We start from the raw sequence: 12974 nt of genomic DNA on the forward strand, positions 1-12974 counted from the left end.
ACATTTTTCCACATGTGGGTCCCTTTCCCTCCTTTATGATCTCTTTGGGATATAAGCCCAGTAGAGACATTGCTGGATCAAAGAATTTGCACTCCCCTATTTTAAAGGTAACTGCAGCTGACATGACATCTGTTAGTCTATGCGAGAATAGAAACTTGAGGTATTATTGCCTTCTCTTTGTATCCCCTGCCTTATATAGAAAGGCCCTGAGGCTCCTTGAGACTTTGGGTGTGATGTCTCTCAACCATATTTTCCAGTTTTCCTGCATCTTCTCACTTACAAAGCATGGAAACCAAGCTGTAATACATATTATTCTCCAATTGACTTTGTAAATTATGCATGTTGTCTCTCAAAATGGATGAGTTTAAAACAGCTCTGGCTGCTTAACAGAGTTAAATAACTCTGGCTAGGATGCAAAGGCAGAAGTACTGAAAAGAAAGGAGGGAAAGTAATTTCCATAGGGAGTGTACTTGGGTAGGTCAAGGGAGACTTTTAGAGGCCCCCTCCCCATCTCTGTAAATATTCCTATCAATTATCTTTTTTTTAATGTGTTTCACCAGCTAACAAAGGGCTTCTCAGTTCTTTGACCTACTCCTTCGAAATGTCTATGTTTTATAAAATTTAAGGGACATTAATGCAATTCACTAAAAAAACTGCTTATGGTTACCATTCTGGAGACAAGTTTTAAAACATACTACTGTGGAATTTCCAACCCCTCCCTTTTGTGGTATGTTACAAAGTACGCTTTACACATATACTCAATAGCAAGTTTATTCATCTTTCACAGTGTATACAAAGGGAGGGAACTTTTCACTAGTTTATACAAAACAGATCAAAATATAAAACTGATACATTCAACAAGCCTCAGATCTAAAAGATCAAAGGAAAATTTTCTGGCCTACATGTTGCTATTCTCATTTTACTTTGGGAGAAACTGAGGCTTAGAGAATCTGAAATAGAATATATCTTCCCTCTACCAGATCACTTAAAAAATAATGCTGGCAATACAAAATATTTCATACAGTCAAAGGCACAGGTAATGCAGTGTTAACTTGTGAAATCAATCCACAAAAAAAAAAAATCAAAAAATCAACTTTGTTTTAACTTTGTGACTTTGTTTAACTCTTAAAGTGAAGTGTGCTATAAAGTCCTGGTTTGTAATAGAAACTAGCAGATGTTTCTAGATGTGCACATAAAGTCTATAGAAAATGTCCCAGATGGGTAGCCAATCCTGCTGGCCTTTTCTCCCAAACTATGGATGATAATAGAGACATTTATTGCATTAAGAAATGAACAAAGTCTGTCTAAAAGTTGTAGCTCAAGGTTGAAAGAAACAAAGCAAATTTTAAAATAAACAGCATAGAAACAGGTTCAGTGTTTCAATAGATTCTCCTGCTTACTGAAAAGGTTCTTGTATTTCCAACTGACTCATTGGGAGTGAATCCATTTTTAAAAAACCCAAAACATCATAGTTTTCTTGCATTTTCTTACAGCTTCCAAATAGACAAATGAATTGATTTGAGAGAAGAGTTGCTTAGAAGAAGAATATTTAATCATTTTCACCAGTACTGAAAAATTCAGATGGAGAAGTTCAAAAAGAGTTACAAAAGAAATCTTTAGTAAGAGGTTTATACAAATAGACTTTTCTGTTTCAAAAAAATATATATACTGTGAATAATCTTCATCTTCCTTTTCAGGAACACAGACCCTCTTATAGAAGATACACAAAAATAAATAACATTAAAAACTAGCTAAGGATACTACCACAGATTTTTTTGCAGACGATGGGAACTCACACCACTTTGCAAATTTTCATGCCTGTCTAGACCCAATACTGATTGCGCCTGAGCATTGGGTTGGTCTTTCGGCAGTGCTGGACCATTTCTGGATCCAGATTCCTCCAGGCATCCCAAAGAGAGATTTTTTCCATGGGCTTAGCCACTGGGGCAAGCAACTGCTGACATGTTGGGGCCAGAGAAGGGCTAAGTGCCGGGCTGCTGGAGCTTCTTAAAAGGGGTGTCACTGTGACCGAGGGGATGGTCAGACTCCTCTCTGGACTCAGGGTGGGAGTCCTGGGCTCTGGGCTGGTCTGAGGGTCAATGGAGGGGCTAGCTTTTTTTACCTTGTGGCACATCAGGCAGATACAGAGTGACATCACAGTCACTATTAACAGAAAGGTGGCAACAGCAAGGGGTAAGATGACCATGAGGGGATTGCTGCTTTCTCTGGGCTGAGCTCTGGCTGTCCTTGAGCCAGTTTCAGTGGAGATCTTTGGCCAGGCAAACTGGGTTACAGGAGCCGCCAGATCTCCCCCCTTCTGATTTCTCCAGAGATCTGAACCCAATCTCCTTGTCTTCCTGGGGCTTTCAGTCTGTACTGTGGATCCTATGGAAATCACAGACTTCTCTTGGGAAACTGGAGATGTCCTCAGAGCATCTGACAATGGTACTTCTGCAGTAACATTTTGTACAAACAAGGGATCGGACATCATGATAGTATAGGGAAAGTAGCCTACAGCTGGTTGCACGTGGTCTGCCTTGAGCGTGAAGGTGAAGGAATCATTAATCACATCCACACCACTCATGTTAGCATGGGGATTGAGCATCAATATACCTTGGTCAATGTCCATTTGGGTGAAGAGATCAATTCCTTCTGGCTCAGCATGGCGACTGACTCTTTTTATAAGTCTGCTATGGACAGGCGGCTCTGTGACTTCAAATGTGGGAACACTCTTTGTTAAATGAGCAAGTTCAGTGGCATCCAGGTCCTTCTGTCTCAACCGATAAATCATCCTATTGGGAATCTCCAGGCTAGATGCGACTCGCAGCAAGGGCCGTACTCGGATGTAGAGGGTCTGGTCTGTCAGATTATTCTCCGTTGTAAATATCATGAACTGCAATTCGTCCTGGGAGGCAGTGAGATTTGTCATGTGGTAAGACAGTTTTCCAGAAAATAAATCTTCCTGTTTGAAGTGAGTGACCTGCTCATTTTCCATGACCAGGTAGCCATGCTGGAGGGGCTGGATTAGTTTGTAAATAATCTCAGTACTTTTCCCGTTGGTCATGGCTGACAGATGTACATTAGTGATGGAGACAGAGGTCTGGCCTTGGGGAAGGAGCAGATCAGTCAGATTCACAAGGGTGATAGAGATAGGTATAACCTCCAGGTGGAAGAGTTTGTATAGTGGACGGTGTTTGCCATCTGTTACACTAAAGTAAAATACCCCAGACACTGGACTTCCATCTTGCACAAACCACACCTGGCCATTGTCAATGTCTGCCTGGGAAAATTGATGAATGGGGAAGTCTAGATAGGGAGCTCTTGCTAAAAAGCCATTGGTAGGGCTGCTGATGATTGTGTATCCGATCTCTTCTGGGGAGTTGTCCAAGTCCTCCACTTTCAGATTGTCTGGTCCCAATCTGAACATATTGCCCTGAAGCACTTTCAGAGAAGGTCCTTTTGTCTTCAACTTGGGTGCTTGGTCATTCACAGGAGAGACAGTGATATTAAATACCTCTTCGAGAAAGTTGGCCTCTGGTTTTGTGGCGGATTTACTCTTCTGATTCAACCAAACTGAGAAAGTAAAATTATCAGCTAGTGATTCAGAGTCATCATGCTGATAGGTGATGCCATATTTATTAATTATGTACTGTGAGAAATAGGGTTTTTCTTTGGTAATATTTCTCTCTCCAACTACAATTGTACCATGGTGGGGAAGAGATGTAATCTGGTACCAGACTTCATATGTAGCACGCTGAGATTCAGGTAATTTAACTAGGAGATTCGATGCATCTAACTTAGATCTATCAATTAAGACTCTCCTTCCTTCCTGGACAACAGCTCCTATAAGAAGAAAAGAACAGTATTTTACTGAAACAAATTTGTATGTGATAAATTGACTACCTCCCCATTCAGACATGGTCTGAATAAGGAATTTCTTTGTTTCTTAGGCATTTGCATTATCTTTGCTGTCTGATATATTAGGTTCATCCAAATACTTAAAATATGTGGATCAAATCATACTATCAAATTAGCATTTCAGTTTCAAAACAATTTTTGTTGCTGAGTTTCTTTCACTTTAGTTTCAGATCTGATTTCCTCAGTGTAGTTGTGTTATAAATCACAACAACAAGGCTGATTATAAAATCACAGATTTAGAGCAAGACTCCAAGGTACAGAGTATGTGTGTATATATGTATATATACATATGATATACATATTATATATGTATATATACATAGAACATATATAATATGTATGTGTATATACATATATGTATATGTACATATACATGTATGTATGTATGTATCAGAGCAGATAAAATTCAGAATAAGTGAAAGGTAATTTTAGATGTCATTAAGCTGGGGTGAACAGGAAAGGCAGAAAAAGTGAGGTTTGAGGTGAGATTTTAAAGGAAGCAAGGATGAGTTGGAGATTGGGAGGGACAAGGGGACCAGCTAGTCCAAAAGCATGGATGCAGAAGATGGGAGTACTGTGTGTAGGAACTAACATATCTGAAGGCTAATATGATTGAAAAGGCCACAAAAAACTACTCTGTCATTTGCCACAGGGAAGTTATATGCCTGAGCAAAAAAAAAAAAAAAAAAAAAAAAAAAAAAAAGCACTAGACTCTGGTTCAAATTCCAAGTCTATGACTTTAATACCATGGATTTTCAGTTTCTTGATTTATAAAACAAAAGATTAATATCCAAAAAACTTCACAGAGCTGTTGTGAAGACCCAATGAAAAAATCTTTGCACTGTATTTTAAAACATAAAGCATCTATGTATTTTTCTTTCCTATTATTATTTTGAGAATTTTAGGTATCATTAAATGCTTTTTGGATCTTTATAATAAAGGGTAAAAAGTTATCTAAAATTTTTTTTTCTTTTCTAATAACTATATCCACTGGCACAGTGGATAGAGTACTAGTCTTGGAATTAGGAAGACTCATCTTAATGAGTATAAATCTAGCCTCAGACATTTACTAGCTCAGACCCTGAGCAAGTCACTTAAGCCTGATCCTCATCTGCAAAATGAGCTGGAGAAGAAAATAGCAAACCATGCCAGTATTTTTACCAGGAAAACCTGAAATGGGGTCATGGAGAGTCAGATACCACTGAAAAGTGACTTAATAACAAAAAAACCCGTTATTCATTGTCTCTCAGCAACAGCTGTTACATAATGTCCTATTTATTCCTAATGATTTCTAAAAATTTTTCACAAAAGGAAACAAAACAGGTTTGGACAAAGCCCCCAGTTAAGGAGATTGATAGTAATGTACAAAAGAACCCTAATTATATACACCAAAAATATCGAGGTTAATATCATTTAGTATGATTAAAAATCCAAAGGGAGAGATTCTGAGCCTTGCTTTTTCTTCCCACTCACAATATTGGCCACAGCTAATCATAAAAACAAAACAGCCTCACATTTTAATCACTATACCTGTATTTGCAAGCAGGTGACTGTGCTGGCCAGACTCATTAATATCATATGAGATTTTAATAGGAAACACCTGGGGTCCTAAAATAGCTGGAGGTGAGGACACTGTGAATGTAAAAGAGTCTTCTGCATTCCAGACTTGAATTTCACTGTTCATATGCTTGTATAATATCAGACCTTCATTAACCTGTTGAAAATTAAAGAAAAAAACAATCATTGGCTTTAAAAGTATAGTAGGAACAAGAAAGACAATAAAACTGAAAGAAAGGATCTCCATGAATTTTATTCATCTTAATCTTCCTTTGTATTCTAATTATTGCAAAATTTCCTGCCTTAGGAGGAACTTCAGGGGCCATCTGGTCCAGCTCATACTTGAGCAAGAATCTCTTCTACATCACACACCTGACATGCTGCTTTTGTCAATAACTAGATTTATGCTTTGAACAATTCAGTTCAATTTAATTCCATTCAATTAAGTCCAATAAGCATTTATTAAACACTTGTTATACGACAAGCATTGTGTTAAGTGGTGATGATTCAAAGACAACAATGAAAAAAAAACCCTTAACTTCAACAAATTTAACACTCTATTACTGGAAAACCTCACAGATAATCAATCAATCAATATTTATTAAGCACCTGTTGGGTGTCATGTCCTGTGTTATGTGCCTTTTATTGTGCTAAGCACTAGACATAAACAAAAATCATACAAAAATGAATGTCTAATGTGTCTCAATATCAGTACATGCTATCATTTTGTTTCTCAAAGACTATTTGATAAAGTACAATGTCTTGAAAAGATATCCCCATCATATGTAATCCAAATCTATTGTTTGGATTAAGTAACATCATCTGAAATGCCAACACGGAAAGCACATTGGTTCTGGAGTCAGAGGACATGAGTTCAAATCGAAGCTTTTCCATTACCAAATCCAAGCTTTTCTATTAACTATTTCTATGTCCTTAAGTAAATCATCTTACTTATCTGGCTCAGTTCCCGAAAGCTGGATCAGATGAGCTCTAAAATCCTTTCTAATATTAAAGTTCTCTGATCTTAAAATTAAATAAGGTTTAAGAGAATTATTATAGCTTCTTGGGTCTAGATTACAATATTTTGGCCTTGTCATAATTTTAGCCTATTAGAATTAAGAGGTTAGAGTGTTTTAGCTCTGATCCAGCCTTCTGTAGGTAAAATTTATAAAATTAGGGAGTTGGACTAGGTGACTTTTGAAGTCCCTTCTGGCTCAAGAGCTAAAATCTAATGTTCCTATGCATTCTGATGTTTTTGGTTAATAGTATATATAAGCAGTGAGATAATGGTGGTAGAGTGCCATTACTTGAGTCAGTATGAGTTCAAATCCAGTCTCATATACTTACTAATTGTGTGACCCTGGGAAAGTCACATAACAGGTTTATCTCTGTTTCTTTATGTATAAAATGAGTTGGAGAAGGAAATGACAAGCCAATTCACTATCCTTGCTAAGAAAACCCAAAATGGGGTCACAGGGAATTGTACACAATTAAACAACAACAAATAAATTAATTAAACCCACATATAGGTTTTTTTAGTGATTAACACAAAAATTATATGAGGCAAGGTATGGTCCAATTACAATACTAAGTTGTAAAATACACTTCACTGAATTCATATCATAGCCCACATGCAGAAAATCCTGATTACCAAGCAGAATGATGGTTTTTTTGAAGATGCATTAGCCCTAATAAGACACAATAAGGGTCTCTATTGTGTTATTTAAAGCTTTTCAGGTTTTTGATTTTGTAAATTTCCTCAAAAGAAGATCTCAGGGATAAGCATTTGCCTCTTCCCTGGACTGAAAAAAACTACAAAAGGGGAAAATGACAACAAAGTATGGATGTTGAGCTGGAGAACTAGCTTGATTCCATGAGAGAGGAAATCTCCAATAAAAACATGTGGAACAATACAACTTCATCAGGAAATAATTTATTGGTTAGTAAATGGAATTTTTATAAAAACATTCAGGTTACTAACCTTCAGGTTCCTAGGTACATGACTCATTACAAGGGAGTCCCAATATCTAGATCCACCTTGTTATATAATAGTGTCTGTTATTGGTTGGGGTTTAGGGAGAGTTAAGTGGCTGTCCCATGGATTGCAAACAATGGTTAAATGAGATATTTGTGTCTGGTGCATATTAGGCACTAATGAAAATCTTATCCCTTTCCCCACCCCAAACATAAGGAAGTCAATTCAACAAGCATTTATTAAATATCTATTATGTATGAGGAATTATGCTAAGCACTACAAATACTGAGAAAGGCAAACAAAAATCCCTGCCCTTGAGCAGCTCACAGTAAAAATGATAGACAGCATGGGAAAAAAAAAAAAAAAACAACTTTGTATAAACAAGATATTTGGTATATATTAGAATAATCAACAGGGAGAAGGCACTAGCATTAAGGAGGATTAGGAAAAGCTTCTTACAGAAAATAATATTTTAACTGGCTCTTGAAAGAAGCCAAGGAATCCAGAAGGGAGAGAATTCCAGTAGGAGAGACAATGAGTGAAAATGCTTGGAAGGGAGAGATGAAGTATCTTGCTTGAGGAAGAATAGGAAGTCCATTGTCACTAGAACTCAGAATATAGAGGTTATAGAGTATAAGAAGACTGAAAAGGTAGGAAGGGGCCATACAAAGGATTTTACATTTGCTTCTGGAGGTAATATGAAACCACTGGAGTTGACTGTGGTGGAGTGGGAGTGATGATGATGGTGGTCTGCTTCTCTTTAGAAGAAAGTCCTTTAAAAATCTGAAAATATGGTTATCCAGTTCCTGTAGGGATTGTACTTTTGAATAGTAAAGTAATCTTAGCTTTCTCAAAGCAGAAGGGATATAGTTTGCTAGCAAGAGATTTATTTTTTTGATTGATATTTATGTCAATGGAGGCAAAGAGCTATTATTAATGTAATATGAGATACATAACCACTCCCTGTAAAAATATATGAAGACTTTCCAACCACTACATCAAAGATTCTTAAACTTTTTTGTGTGTCATAATATAACATAATATAATATATATAACCAGTCCCTATAAATATATATAAAGACTTTCCAAGCTCGACATCAGAGATTGTTAAACTTTTTTGTGTCATAATATAAGACAATATACATAACACAATACATATAACCACTCCTTGTAAATATATATACTTTCCAACCTCTACACCAGAGATTGTTAAACTTTTTTGTGCCATAAGCCTTTTTACAATCTAAAGTCTTCTCAGAATATTATATATATATATATATATATATATAATATATATATATATATATATATATATATATATATATATATATATATATATATATATATATATATATATAATTTAAATTCAGAATGGATAGAAATGCTAAAATTTTGATTAAAAGTTAATAAAAATAAAGATGTAAATTTTCTCCCATGCAAGTTCATAGACCCACTAAAATTTATTCAAGAGCTCCAGGAAAATAAAAATGTAATTTTTTTCCCATGCAAGTTCAGACCCACTAAAATTTATCAAAGGACCCCAGATTAAGGACTCTTGCTTTAGAAAGAATTTGAACTTATGAAGGAAAGAATGTTTCAAAAGAGCCATTCCCAAATAGATAAATGGTCAAAAAACATACATAAGCTGCTTTCGGAAGCATGTATCATACTTTCATATGCTTGTTTTTGGTTTGTGTTTTCTTACAATCTAAAACAACTTGGAGGTTTCACTTCACACCTATCAGGTTTGCAAAATTTATAATACTAAATATAGAAGTGATCATTTAATCCACGGGATCAAATAAAATCATCATAGAAAAGAGTATAGAGGGAAAAAAGAAGAGGGTCCAGAGCTAAGGTTTGAGGAATGTCCCCTGAAGGGGTAGAAAATAAATGATGAACTGGTAAAGGATAATGACGAATCTTATAAAAAGAGAAAAGAGAAGCAGGTGAGAGATATCTCTCATTGGTCAAGAGAAAGGAGAGTATTCTAGGAGAGACTGTTGTCAACAATTATAAAGGCTGATGAGAGGTCAAGGAAGATGAGGACTGAGGAAAGCCCACTGGATTTAGCAATTAAATATATCAATGGATATCTTTAAGAGATTCTGCTTCCTGCCAGAGCAGTAATTATATCTGAACAGATATATAATTTATAATTATTTCTTAATCACTAAAAGGTCCAGATCTGTGAGATCAAGGCCCGGTCTGGTTCCATTCTTGCCTATAAAATGTGTTACATTGGATGTGTTACAGAGGCTATATAAAGACCATGGATTCCACCAGTCTTTGAATGCAAAGTTAGAATTATGAAGGGGACTGGAGGCTCCATTTCTCTGGGCCTTAACTTTTCCAGTTATTTTTATCTTAAGCCAAAAGTAAGCTAATTTTCTTTCCTTTCTTAGGGAAAATATTACTGGATTAAAATTCCTTTAGGGCACCAACTATTTCTTATTTATATGCATATTTCCCTTAAGACCTAGCACAGTACATAGTCAGCTTATTATCAATTTTTTAAAAAATGAGCATGGAATATGGCAGATGCAAATGGAGCACCTATGAATCTAGAAGAATCATCAGAAGGGTTAGTTGAGAGTCCCCATAGTGTAATGATTATAATACTAGATTTAGATTCTGAAAGTTTTGGGTTCAAGTGTCATTTCAGTGTGATTCTAGATGAGTCATTTAACTTTTTTGAGACTTAGAGTAACAAAGCTGACCCAAAAAGGAAAATGACAGATGTTAAAGGGGATATGGGAAAATAGAAACATTTATGCCCTCATGGTGGAGATGTGAATTGGAATAATTATTCTAGAAAAGTTTGGAACTATGTTCTAAAAGTTACTTTACTTCATATACATTTTGACCCATCAATACCATCTATACCCTAAAGAGATCAAAGAAAGAGAAAATGGACTCACATGCAGAAAAATCTTTATAGCAGCTCTTTTTGGCAAAGAACTGGAAAGCAAGGGGGTATTCATCAATTAAGGGAAAGGCTAAATAAATCATGGTACAGGAACTTAGTGAAATACTGTAAGAAATAACAAAAGGGATGATTTCAGAAAAACCTGCAAGACTGATATGAACTATTAAGAGAGTAAAAGAAACAGAATCTAGAGAACAATTTGTCTAATAATAGTAAAAGTGTAAAGACAAACAACTGTGATAGACTTAAGAACTCTGATCACTGCAACAATCAACAATCATCATAGGGAGTCAGAGATGAAACATGCTACCTATCACCTAACAAACCTAGTAGATTCAGGATGCAAAATTAGAAATATTTTTGGACAGGGTCAATGGGATTTGGTGATTATGCACATAATATTACAAGAGTTTTGGTTTTCTTTTTCACTGGAGGGCCTGGGATAGCTATGAAGTGGGATAGAGAGAAAATAAATGATTGTTACTTGAAAAAAAAGTTTAAAGAATGAAAAGGGATATATCTAGAGTCTCACTAGGAGTCTTTATGTATCCGATTAATATGGAGGGTCATATAAATTTCTAACACTGATGAATGAATATTAAATCAATGAAGTATCAAGGTGAATTGAACTATGCTACAATTAACAGAAAATGTTGTTACTAATATGTATAACCTGGAGTGGGGAAGAGGGGAAAGGAAGCATGCTAAATGATATTTGAGGTTCCTTCCAGGTGTATATTTATGATTTCTTCAATGACATATTAAAGTCAACTGAAAAGCAAAGCATTTTAAAGAATTCTCTAGTAATAGTGACATAAGTCCTAGTTGCTCAAACTATGGGTCACAACCCTATATGGGACCTTGTCATTGAATTTAGGGGTTGTGAAATTATGATTTATTATCAGTAAATGTATTATTTGTATGGCTATTTTATCTACACATCCAGGATCACATAAAGATTTCTCGGGCTAAAAAGAGACACAAATAGAAAAAGTTTAAGAAGCCCTGATATAAATAAACAAAATAATGAAATCCACTATAAGTTATTTGGAGATTGCATGGCACAGTGATAGAATGCTGGAATTGGAAGCATTAAGAGCTGAGCTCAAATTCAAATTGCTTACGTGCAACATGACCTTGGGCAGGTTAGTTAACCTATCTGAGCCTCAGTTTCCTCATCTGTAAAATGAAGAAGTTGCCTAGAACTCTAAGGTTCCTCCTAACTCTGAATCTAGGCTTCCATGACACTTCCTGCTACCGATGTGAAAGACAGAAGGCAGAGTACTAATGGTTTCAAACAGCCAACCCACTTGCAAATATCCATCTGCTCATATATGGCCTAGTTTCTGCATATGGTCTATAACTCACAAGCAATTAATTTTAAAGGTAAACTATATTTGTTGAAAGAATGAACTGAAATAGGATTCAACCCCTACTGTACCCCATCTGCTGATAAGTGCTCTCAAAATAGGGAAGAACCAGTCAAAATCAAAGGATCTTTTTCTGGATTCTAATTCATACAATTAAAACACAAAGGATTTAATGATCTCATTATACTCTCTATTAACTCTGACTAAACGGATTCCTCTCCAAATTTTATAATTTACTTTCTTCATTACTATACCCAAGCTTTGAAAATCTGCAGACTAATTTCCTGCAAGCTTGAATAATTCTTCAGTTTTAATTTGCAATGGAAAATAAATGTTGCATACTTTTTTCACTTTTAGTATTGTAAAGTGACATATTAACAAAAGAAAAGAAAGGAGGGAATACATGAACAATAAATGTAATGAAATTTCTACTTTATGGAAAAGAAAAAAGAGCCAGGCATCATCAACCACAAAACCAGAACACTTCATTTTTAATTGCTCAATACAATCTAAATGAGTCCAGCAATTACTGGGGAAGGGAGGAAAAAGGGGGAAGAAATCAATTAATCTAGTCCTATACATGGAAGTGATTAGAGATGCTATGATTGGAATCTTTTTTGACTCATTCTTTATTTCTAAATAATAAGATACATATCCCTTTTTAAAAGCTCAAATTCCATCTTTGTAGTCTGATCATTTTACTCATTCTCTGTGCATGAAATGCTCAGTTCTTTAGTATACAATTTTTTTTTTAGCACAAATTCTTAAGATTTTCTCCTTTGTGCACATAACATGACAATTATAATTATTTATTTTAAAATGATATGGTAGTGTGAAAAAATTGAAAATTGATTTTAAGATAAGAAACTACTTATAATAAACTTGTTACATTTATTTCATATAAGCATAATATTTATTAATTCCATAGGCCTTTATTAAGTCCCTACTCACCACATGCCACCCAATGTACTAGCCAGTGCGAATACAAAGAAAAAAAACAATAACTATATAGTTGTACCCTCAAGAAACTTTTGAGGGGTTATGTTAAAAAAGCATTTATAATTAAATTAATATAATTATAAGTAAAGTAATTAATTTTACTGATTTTCAATGGTTAAAGACAATTGACATAGTCTAAGGGAAGAGAGCTATTGGGGAAAATCTCAAAGTACAGTAAAAAAGTAAATCTGGATTATAGTCAAGGATGGGAAGACTTAGAAGAACT

At 35.1% G+C, this 12974-nt stretch overlaps 1 protein-coding gene across 1 annotated transcript in view; it reads right to left on the minus strand.

Moving 5' to 3' along the window:
* Positions 1-755: 755 nt before the first annotated feature.
* Positions 756-12974, minus strand: part of LOC127557382 (chondroitin sulfate proteoglycan 4-like) — a 61649-nt gene continuing 49430 nt past the window's right edge. The window contains exons 7-8 of the mRNA XM_051990721.1: positions 5449-5632; positions 756-3843 (exon numbers count right to left, since the gene is read on the minus strand). Of these exons, the coding sequence (XP_051846681.1) occupies positions 1823-3843; positions 5449-5632 (2205 nt within the window). The 3' untranslated portion in view covers positions 756-1822. The remainder of the gene's footprint in view (positions 3844-5448; positions 5633-12974) is intronic.

This window comes from Antechinus flavipes, chromosome 1 (assembly GCF_016432865.1).
Source record: "Antechinus flavipes isolate AdamAnt ecotype Samford, QLD, Australia chromosome 1, AdamAnt_v2, whole genome shotgun sequence".
Lineage (NCBI taxonomy): Eukaryota > Metazoa > Chordata > Mammalia > Dasyuromorphia > Dasyuridae > Antechinus > Antechinus flavipes.